The 12051-nt window shown below is 37.4% G+C and overlaps 1 protein-coding gene across 1 annotated transcript in view; it reads right to left on the reverse strand.

Moving 5' to 3' along the window:
* Positions 1–12051, reverse strand: part of adarb2.S (adenosine deaminase, RNA-specific, B2 (inactive) S homeolog) — a 348099-nt gene that overhangs the window by 31470 nt on the left and 304578 nt on the right. Inside the window, exon 4 of the mRNA XM_041567373.1 lies at positions 10158–10272. Within this exon, the coding sequence (XP_041423307.1) occupies positions 10158–10272 (115 nt within the window). The remainder of the gene's footprint in view (positions 1–10157; positions 10273–12051) is intronic.

The following is a 12051-nucleotide window of genomic DNA, read 5'->3' on the forward strand; positions in this document are numbered from 1 at the left end:
GTGGTACAGGCTGATACATTAGATAGGTATAAGAAGGGGTTGGATGGTGTTTAGCAAGTGAGGGAATACAGGGATATGGGAGATAGCTCATAGTACAAGTTGATCCAGGGACTAGTCCGACTGCCATTTTGGAGTCAGGAAGGAATTTTTCCCCCTCTAAGGCAAATTGGAGAGGCTTCAGATGGGTTTTTTTTGCCTTCCTCTGGATCAACTGGCAGATAGGTAGTTAAAAAAAAAAAAAAGGTTGAACTCGATGGACATGTGTCTTTTTTCAACCTTACTTACTATGTTACTATGTTACTATGTTACTAGATCCCACTATTTGAGAAAATCATAACAAAAATTTTGTTTTTCAAACATTCAAATGAAAATTCAAATGAAAATAATTGTTCTCCAAACATGTATTTTCAAAATTTGGTGGAGGCCATTGGGTCATTTTTTTTTCTGTAAAAATTAATCAAACAGTATAATTTAACAAATTAGCCTAAATGGGGTTTTGTAGTCATTTGTATATAAGGCAGGGATTCACAAAAATATCAGAATCACAAGTATCAATCTATGAAAGATAAAAATAACAAAACAAATAAATCTGAACTTCCTTGAAAATGTTTTCTGCCTATCTTTTTAGTTAAAAAATGAACCCCTCCTTTCATTTTTAATTATCAAGTAATATTTGTTATAAGCAAATCAGATTTACGTATAAGGAGGAGTTTATGATAGAGCGAATTATCTTTCTGGAATGGGCAGTTGTCTCCTTCTCCCAAAATTGCACTAAAGAAATTAATTGGAACCATTTAAACCGAAATCAATGTTCTGCTTTGCTCATTGGAACAATTAACATTATCATAGGGTTATTTCCCCCCTATAGCTTTAAATTCCTACACTAGCTTCTTCTTAGTTATATTGCTGAAGCCCATGTATCAAGTTTTTGGTCCATAGGTTGATGACCAAATCCTGTCATACAGTACTTAGTAAGAGGCACTTTTTCCTTGGCCTTCATCTGTTGATCTGGATGGATGTTCTTGGAAACCTGGGCTCTACAAGACCCAAAGCTGTGTTGGCCCAAGATGGACAACCCTTCTAGTGAGAATCTCAGAAACAGGGACCCCGTGTCTGAGGTTACATATAGTTACATAGTTAAGTTGGGTTGAAAAAAGACCAATGTCCATCAAGTTCAACCCCTCCAAATGAAACCCAGCATCCATACACCCAGTGAAACTATATGTACCGCATAAATATCTATATTATTTGTAGATTTTATTATTCGTGATGGGTAAATAAATACGCCAGGCATGAAACCGCAGCGAATAAATTCCTGCGAAAATTCACCAGCATCAAAAAATTTTGGAAAAAAACAGAAAAGTAGTTTGCGTCAAAACCGTTGCGCGTCAACACTATTAAGACGCCCATCTATCTATCTGTCTATCTATCTATGCAGATATATGCAAATTTGCATCCACTAATGCACATAGTACATGAGTTCTGCAACTTCTCACCCAGTGTGTGTGTGTGTTTATATATATATTATATGTGTATATATATATATATATATATATATATATATATATATATATATATATATATATATATATATATATATATATATATATATATTTCCATGCTTTGGTTATAAGAGAAAACATTTACAGAGCTTCATTATTTTCCTACAATACACAGTGGATTTCATCCCTTTCCAGACTAGCTATTTAGCAACTGTGAGTGCAAATTTGTAGCAGCCTTGACATAACCCATAAATGTGCATTTTGCACTTCATCCATCAGTGGTCAGTCTCTGGCCTTAAACTGACGTAGATAAATGCTCCAAGCATTTCATATGTCACCCTAACCTTGCTTGTAATGGCTCATCATCAACAGTGGATTGGACTTTCAATGTAGCCGAAAACAGAAAAGAACACAGATAAATTGTAAAAGAAAGAAAAGTGGCACACAGAATGCTATGGTTTATTGTGGTGCCGATGAACACAATTGATAACCAGAAAACATAAAATCGACTTGATTTGTGGAGCTTGAGTTGCCGCCAGGTACTTTACAGCTGATCCTTGGGTTCTGCTGAAATGACTAGTCCGATGTTTATGGATCTAACCTGTTCTATATCAGAGACTGCACTGGGATAATCCATAGAAAGGTTTTATAAGGAGACTTTCATACACAGATGCCCTACTACTATTTACATCTAGATTCAAAGGAAAACATAATACACTAAAATCTATTTGTGTTAGTTGTTAGATGCATATAAAATATATTTTGCTATAAAAAGTCGGCCATTGACTTTAATGCGTTTTGGAAATTTCTGCCGTTTCGTGAATTTTTCAGCAATTTTGCTAATTTTTTCAGGGACGCAAATTTGATCATCACTACTTTTAAACAATTTCAACTTCCTAACTTTTTAGAGATATTTTTGAGCTATAAAAGGATTATCGTTTTGTTTCCTCAGCCAAACATTTCTCCTGCTCAACCTTAACCATGTTGATTGGCAGTTGTGCACGGCAAATTGCTGAATGATGCTGGAATAGGCACATTATACCAGGTGAAATCTGTCAGTGACTCACAGCATGAGTGTGTTGTCTGCTGGAAAAAAATGTTAGGTTGAAGATAAATTAAATATTACAAAATAATAAAGTCTAACTATGAAACAAATTACACAACCCATATTGTTTAGTGTTTAAGAAGGTACTCAAGGAATTTATTCGCACAAACGGAAAACTTGAGCGTTTTAGAAAACATCAGGATTTTAATTAAAATCCCATACAACAATAAGGGGGTCATTTACACAGACCCCAGCAGAAATGTCAATGTATTAATGAGCGCAAAGGCCCCTTCATGCTCATTAAAAAAACACTTTTGTCCAAGGTCTGGCTGCGCTCTGAACTAGTGATGGAAGAATTTGTGCCATTCGATTTGCTGTAAAATTTGCGAATTCACCGAGGAATTAGAGATATGGAGAAAAATTAGCGAAACACATTGAAGTCAATGGATGTCAAAATTATTTTGACGTGCTTCAATTTTGACGCCCACGACAAGTTTTTATTTTGTCCAAATACATTAAGGTCAATGGGTGTTCGAATAACAATTCCATCTATTCCAACGGCGTGAAATTTTTTTTTTGACGTGGCTGATTTTTTTCTGCAGTTTTGTGAATTTAATCACTGGTGGCGAAACGCGGAAATTCACCGCAAATTCACGCCTGGTGAATTCATTCGCCCATCTCTACTCTGCAACCAGCGCCGGATTTCTTCTCCGGCCGCCCCTAGGCTGCGCTGTCCGACCAGGCGGCCGCGCGGTCCTAGCGCCCGCCTTCCCAGGCAGGAAGGAGACGCGAATGTCCCCATAATGCGGCTTGGCGGCATGCCGCCCCTATTTTTTGCCGCCCTAGGCCCGGGCCTATGCGGCCTTGCCACAAATCCGGGCCTGTCTGCACTTCAATAACTTCATGTACACTGATTAGAATGCTTAACCACACTGATAAACTACATTATGAAAAAAACCAATTTGAACCTGTGATCATCCCAGAAAAATGGCCCATTAAAAGTGGGGGATGGTTCTTATTCTGTACCAAGTACTTAAGCAAGTTGAGAGTCAGTAAAATTAGCCCCTGTTAATCGTATACTATTTTTTTTTAAAGCTTTGTAAAGCTTTGTGTTTTTCTCACAGCTTGATGTTTTAATATGAGATTTTCATGCATTGTGTTCTCTTCTCCATGTCGTCTTTTGCATTAAAAACACTCTGCATTTTCTTTTAAAACTGGCCTAGCTGTCAGCTACACAAAGGAGATGGAAAAAACCCTGATGCACTAAGCAAATAAAATATAAAAAATCCAGATTTCACCCTTCGTGGAATGATTACGGCGGACATTTCAATGCCACCCTCTGAAAAGAAGGTGATAAAGAGTAGCTCTACGCATTCAAACTGTCAAGATCGATCAACAGCGGATAGGAAAATAGTGTTTAAGTGTGTGCCTTGACTTGTGTAAAATGATAATGTGATGTTTCCCTTACTGAGGGAATTTGGCGGGACGCTGCTTGTGGGAAGCGCTTCTTTGTCATTTTGGGGGAGGTAAATGTGCTCTAAATTTGAAGCTAATTATAAAGAATTGGACACAAATAGTAAGTTATTACTTCCAGGAAAGGCATTAATAGAATAACAACAATTGCTTTATGATAAAATTGGTAAATTTATAAAAAAAAAAACTGGAGCAGCCTAAAGAATTGCAAATTTTGTTGGGGCCAAAAGCTGGACAAAGGGACGTAATGATGATTATGTGGGTACATCGTGTCAGTGACTAATGACGAGCAAATTTGTCCCATTTTCGTGAAACTATGAAAGAATTTGCCAAAGGCTGAAAAATCCACGAAACACATTAAAGGCAATTGGCATCATTTTTGTTGAGGTGACTTTTTTGTAGCAAAATACATTAGAGTGTATGGGCAACTTTTTTGTCTACTGCAACATTTTTGATGCACGTGAAACTTGCAGTGTGGGAAATTTTTGTCACCGTTCTGCAAAAATTTCTGCAGGCGACATTTGGTGACTGGCCAACTATGTTGGGGTAACATCACGATTGGGCATGTTTTGACTGGTTACCCTGTTTTAAATCAGATAGCCCCTTGAAAAACTGGGCTGTCCAGTTCAAAACCAAAGAGGTGGCAACCCCAAGTCCATATCCGTTAGATGATTTGGGGCATCAGTTGGGCCTGACTGTCAACTAAACCCTGGTCCACGCAAAACCATGGAAACCTGATATGATGATAAGATGTGCTTCCTCAGCATAACCAGCTACATCTTGATAGAAGCAGAATGGAATGGTGGTTCTTGTCACTTTGTGTGAAAGGGTAACAAGTAGGGTTGCCACCTTTTCAGATAGGGGAAAATGTGCAAGGGGCGGGGTGGATGACATTGGGGGTGGGGCAGGTGACATTGGGGCAGGGCAGCGATGTCAGGGGGCAGACCGGCACTGTTGGGGGTGGGGCTGGTGATGTCAGGGGAGGGGCTGATTATGTAGGGGACATGGCTGATGATGTGGCTGATCACCATGTCATTAACTTCAATGTCCTGTCCAGATTTCCTAATCTGGAAATCCGGACTGGTGGCTTTCCCTATTTTACTCCACTGCACCCAAATAACAAGATACTAAATAATGTGACCAGATGAAATGATGAGGAATGAAGATGGAACAACCCCCTACAGACAAGTCAGGCTGAACTTGTTGTTGTTGCACAGGGGACCTTCATAAGGGCTATGGGCTAATGGAGTGCTTGGAGAGCTGGTGATGAAAACACCCACAGTTCATACAAACTTGTCTGTAGACTTGATAAGCCTGAAAGATTGACCAAAACCACAGATGAATGTAAAACTGCTCAGAGCTCTTTTTTTAAGATATTGGTGGTTTTTAAACTGTTGGCTGAAAATTTTAAAAAGGGCACGTGCAGTGAGAAAAATACAGTTTTGTGAACAACTACCATGTCTTTTTGCCATAATGCATGAATTGCACAGAGTGCCATAACTATATGGAAGCGTGAAGAGAGCATTTTCATGCAAGAACAGTATTTTTACTTGAAAATGGGTTTATACGCAAGTGCTTAGGAAATCACAAGTTGCCAACTGCACTTGCACTTCAATTGATTTTTTTCCCGTTTGATAACTTCATTTCTAAGCAGTGTGCCATCTCACAAAATTCATTTTCAGCTGACTGACCAGCAGGTGGCAGTGTTGTTTCATATTCATTATAATAGCAGTGTAAAAACTGATAATATCTAGACAAATATAAAAAAACAATATACATTTGAGACATGCATAGACGAGTGCTCTGGGCAATTTTACATTATTTTGTTTTGATTTACATTTTCTTTAATACAGGTATGGGAGCCATTATCTATAAAATGACAGTGTTGTCAGTGTTAACTAACATAGAGGGTTGGACTGGACTGTCAGAGCATTTGAGAACCTCTGGTTTTTTGAAGTCAGCTAATCCATTTTATGGCAAACCCTTTATCCAAAAAAAAACCAAATAACCCAGGACCAGAATCGTTCCATACTATAGATATCTGTTACTGGATATATGGCTTCAATTATTAATTAAGCTGTTCTAGATTAATAGAAAATAGCTTTCAAAGGGCAGCAAAAAATATTCTTCTAAAAGGAAAAGTTCCATCACTGAGCTAGTAATCTTTTATAATTACCATCACTTTAAAGTTTGCATTCTCACTTATGATTGTACCCCCTTAAATTCTCCCACTCTCCCCTTTTGGTCACTTCCTGGTTTGGTCCAAGTGCCACCTATGCCCTGTTCTCTTGGTCTCCAAGTGGCACAATTATGTGGACCTTAGTGAATCAGCCCTTATATGGGGTTTACCATCATAAGGGAACGGTAGCCTTCCTTTAATTTTTTATGCAGATCAAAAAAAAAAAAAAAAAAAGTAAATTGTGTGAACTCACTGTCTTACTGACAGTCCAGGTGAAGAGAAAACAAAAAGAGAAATTAGAAATGGGGAAATTGTAATCTATACATGGAGAGAAAATTCAAATGTGGCTGGAAGTCACAGATTCAGCCCCCTTTTAGAATCCTAAATTTCTATCTTAAAGGGACAATGGCCCCCAAAAAGAAGTACTATGCATCTTCATAGTAAGTCTACTAGAAAATCATGTAAACATTAAATAAACCCAATAGGCTGGTTTTGCTTCCACTAAGGATTAATTATTTCTTAGTTGGGATCAAGTACAAGCTACTGTTTTATTATTACACAGAAAAAAGGAAATAAATTTGGAAAAATCTGGATTATTTGGATAAAATGGAGTCAATGGGAGATGGCCTTTCTATAATTCAGAGCTTTCTGGATAAAGGGTTTCCAGGTAACGGCCGTTAATAAACTTAAATATATTTTTTGTTCTTTAAGACCTGAGTGTGCAGACTTCTTTTTGAATTATATATATATATATATATATATATATATATATACACACATTGTATATGCATTGTGGGTCAAGCTTTAAAGAAGTAGCAAACCCCCAAATAATGAAAACCCCCAACCCCCTACCCTCCATAGTCCCCCCTCTCTGTTCCCACCCCGCACAGGTGTTAATACCTGTAAATGCCCCTAAGTCTTTAATTATTCCTCGATGCAGAGTCAGCACAACGGAGCTGACGGGCACCATAATCCAGCGCTTCGGGAACCTTCGGGTCCCTTTGACAATTTCCGTGACTTTGCCGCATGCGCAGGTATTAACACCTGTGGGGTCGGGGAGGAACAGGGAGGGGGACTATGGAGGGTAGGGGTTTTCATTAGTTGGGTGGTTTGGTTCTCCTTTAAGCTAACACAACTGTCAGTAGCTCAATGGTGAAATTTGAAATGTATCATATAATCCAGCAGTAGAATATTCAGGATAGTCTCTTGCAAACACAGATATGTGTAATAACTATTCTCCCAAATTTCATCCATCTCCCTTTGAATGTGCGTGAATGCAGGACAATGGGGTTTCTGGGATGACGTTGCAGTCGTACTCAATATATGGCACCTAATAGCTTTCTTTAGCAATCGAATCATTTATTCCGTAAACCCAGACAGCGCCCCATAAATCACATATCACCCCCGATAATCAATGTACATTAATTTTACTCTCCACCAAAACATTTATTGGCGTATATGGAATAACTGACACAACGGAAAGTACCGAGGAGTAATTTACTGTTATTACAGTGAGTTGTACTGTAAATCAACATTAAGCGGAAATAGATGGCATTTATTATTTTCCCCTTGCCTGTGAAATTCAATTCTGATATTGTCAGAATATTCCAGGGAAAGTGGTAAATCATACTTATGGTTCCAAACACAGGATATATCATAGGGAGTTTGATTTGTAACCAGTATCAGGCTGCAAATGGGGAATGATAACTTGATAAATACTCTATAGGCAGGTGGATAGATGGATATAGATAGACCAACAGACAGACGGATACATAGATTGATATATAGTACCATGATGATTTTCAATTACATTTCCCTTTTATTCAATTATAATTGCCTTCTATTGCAGTGATAGATGATAAATGGTAGGTACATAGGGAGGGTGATTGATGATACTTTAACATACAGACCCTCATATAGATAGATAATAATAATGGATAGATAAGATAGATTAAAATAATAATAATAACAATAATAGATAGATAAGATATAATAATAATAATAATAATGATAATCATAATAATAATAATAATAATAATAGATAAGATAAATAGATAACAATAATAGATAGATAAGATAATAATAATAATATTAATAATAATAATAATAATAATAATACATTGATAGATAGATAGATAAGATCGATAGATAATAATAGATAGATAAGATAGATAGATAGATAATAATAATAATAGATAGATAAGATAGATAGATAGATAGATAGATAATAATAATAGATAGATAAGATAGATAATAATAATAATAATAATAAGAATAATAAATAATAAGAATAACAATAATATATAGATAGATAAGAAATATATAATAATATTAAAAATGATAATAATAATAGATAGATAAGAGATAGATAGAAAAGATAGATACGATGGATAGATAATAGATAGATGTAGGCATATAGATATAGAAAACAGATATATATACTAACAGACATTCGCTAGCGAATGAAACCGGCACTAATGAATTTTTGCGCCCCTTCACCAGGTGAATGTTCTCTCAGGCGAACGTTTGTTACTCCGCAAATTCACTAAAGTGCGATATTTACAGAACGTTACCTCTTTCGCCAGAGTTTCCTTCGCCCCACCTTAGACCTGGCGAACTGATAAAATGAAGCAACATCCTCCTTAATCTTATTTCAGTGACATCATATCCTGTATGCCGTAAACGCTGGCGCTTTTTCATATTTTAAAGCGGGATTGCCTTCAAAAGGGGCATGTCACATTTGTTTTAGGGTGGGCTCATGTCTAAGACATTAGAGCAGTGATCCCCAACCAGTAGCTCGTGAGCAACATGTTGCTCACCAACCCCTTGGATGTTACTCTCAGTGGCCTCAAAGCAGATGCTTAATTTTGAATTCCAGGCTTGGAGGCAAGTTTTGGTTTTATAAAAACCAGGTGCACTGCCAAACAGAGCCTCAATTTAGGTTGACAATCCAAATAGGGGCTACCAAATGGCCAATCACAGCCCTTATTTGGCACCCAAGAACATTTTTCATGCTAGCGTTGCTCCCCAACTACTTTTACTTCTGAATGTTGCTCACGGGTTCAAAAGGTTGGGGATCCCTGCATTAGAGGATCTCTTTTGTCTTTATTTTGCTTCCTTGGACATTTGTAATAATAAGTGGCCTCTTCAAACATTTGCACCAACATCTCTAATTAAGACGTATATATGACCTATATGTACCCACCCTATTCAAATTGACCTAAGCGTAGAGTACTAATGAAGTTTTGCATGGCAGAATTGAACGTTAGCGAAAGTTCGCTATGAAATGTTCGCGCTGACGAATTAACGCTAGTGAAACTTCGCCAGCATTCGGCTACAGAGATGCAACTTCGCATTTTAGTGAATTAGCGTAGTGGTAGCAAATTTGAGCCTGACAAAGGGGCGTAAAGTGTGGTGGATCCTTCGCTGGCAAAAGTCGCCCCTTTGTGTTTTTTTGCATCCTGCCTTATAATATTAAGGTGGACCTAATGTCTTGTAATTGCTGTTAACTAATGTGGTATATAAATCCATGTTGATGGCAAACAACTACATTCGCTTTTGTAATGTTTCAATGTGTTATTTTACTATTCAGAATGTAAAAATCCTAGGTCTGAATACAAAGATCTCATACTTGTATATCAATGCATTTTTATTAGGGGGAGATAGTGTTTGGATGATGCAAGCGTCTTGAGATGGCCATTTAATATGTTGTGAGCTATGGCCTAAAGGTTGAATTTCTTACTTGATGTAGGCATCTCAAAAATGGCAATTGAGCTCAATACCAGTATTCTGAGTGAGTATAAACATTTTCTATCTATGCATCACCTTTGCCTTATTATCCTCAGGGTGGTGTTTGTGCTACTTCAGACCTAACACTGTTGAGTAATAGGAACACATGGGAATATTATAAGATAGGACCTTCATGTTCAGGGTCACACATCTCACTTGGTTCTCTTACCTCTAGTCATCACAATGGCTGCCAAAGCCTTGTGGCGAGAGCACACGGAGGAAAAATGATCTGTCAGTTCTTGGAACTTCTGTATGACCAGCTGATATACACAATCTGCAAATTCCTGAAAAAAAAACCAAACACAAAAGTTATAAGAATTGTGCAAACCACCTTACATTATACATTACACACCAGTAGCATTTCTTCTTGTAGTTGATGACTTCCTCTATACAAACATTGGAGCTCGGTAACGTGGTCTGTAAGTGGGGTTCAGCAGTTCATATTTCAAATTGAAATCATTCTTAAAATAGTTTTTTTCATGAAACCTATCCATTCAGTGCAATTTGGGTAACTGGGTACCTTGGAAGAGAATGTGAGTGGCCTGTAATGACATCTACTAAAGTGACCAGTTAATATTATTATTATTAACATGTATTTATATAGTGCCAACATATTGCGTAGCACTACAGTTACAGGAATGAGCTCTCCCATCTGCACATGGCCATAAACCTCGGTACAAGAAAGATGTTATGGGAAAGTATAAACTTTCAGCATTTTAAACTCTCCAGTGTTTTTTTTCCTGAACTTAGATTGGGCAGGTCAGATTGGAGAAAACCTGGAAACATTCCGTTTTCATTCAACTGTGAACCTAGAATTGATTTTTTTAAAAATAACGGTTACCATTTATGCCTTTTAGACAATAAAGGACAATGAAAGGCTATTTTTAGAAAGCGGCTCATGTCAATATTCGAATTCCCCTCTCCCAGATCACTACTTTTTTCTTCTTCCAAAAAGCGAATAATCAGTCATTCTATGTTTCAGTTCTATTAGGTGATTGTGTCCTCCATATTTGACCGGATAGCATCACCATGCCCATTTTTCCATATCTACTGAGCATATGCTAAATTTTCCCCTCTGTATTATGCCTGTAACAGTTGGGTGTTGAGAGTTGAGTGGAGAGAGTGCAAGCTTCAGGGGATGATCTCAGGATGTTGTGCGCATGAGCTGAACAGAAATACTGGCTATTGCGCATGTGTTAGAGTCTTTGTCTTGAGCAAAGTGTGGTGACTTATGGATTGTGCTTGTTCTATACTGCAAGCTATTGCAAAATCAAAGCCTAACGATCTTTTAAACAGGGGCGTGCTTCCCTAAAAACCTGTACGGAGGTATGCCTTTGACTGGACTCGTATTGTATTTTGTCCTTCCTTGTCCCTTAAGAACATGTGCCAGATGTGGGATCTGATATCCAGAAACCTGTTATCCAAAAAATGCAGAATTACAGAAAGTCCGTCTCCCATAGACTCCAATTTATCCAAATAATACAAATTTTAAAAAATGATTTCCCTTTTTCTCTGTAATAATAAAACAGTAGCTTGTACTTGATCCCAACTAAGATATAATTAATTCTTATTGGAAGCAAAACCAGTCTGTTTGGTTTATTTAATATTTACGTGATTTTCTAGTAGACTTAATTTATGAAGATCCAAAATACGAAAAAGCTGTTATCTGGGAAAAAAACCAGGCGCACACAATAAGGCACATATTTTCATTCTGAGACACGTGTGTTAAAACGCCAGGTCCCAAGCATTCTTGATAACAGGTTTTGTACCTGTCGTATTTTCCAACATTTTAAACAGGTGTCACTGTCTCTAATTGCAGTTTTAGCCCTGACTTGTCAGCCATAGTCTCCTAGGTATTTTCCATATCACCTCCTACCGGCTTCCTATTGGATTATAACCCTTCTGCAAGAAATCCAAAGTAAAAAGAAACCATCTAACAATCTAGGGAATCGATTATTATTTAACTGTGCCCCTTTTTAGATCTACAGCATGGACAGAGGGGGGCCAGTTGCTCCCCATCACAAGATTAATTCTGTAAAAAACAAATCTTAAAGAACTTCATA

Source organism: Xenopus laevis, chromosome 6S, assembly GCF_017654675.1.
Source record: "Xenopus laevis strain J_2021 chromosome 6S, Xenopus_laevis_v10.1, whole genome shotgun sequence".
Taxonomy (NCBI): domain Eukaryota; kingdom Metazoa; phylum Chordata; class Amphibia; order Anura; family Pipidae; genus Xenopus; species Xenopus laevis.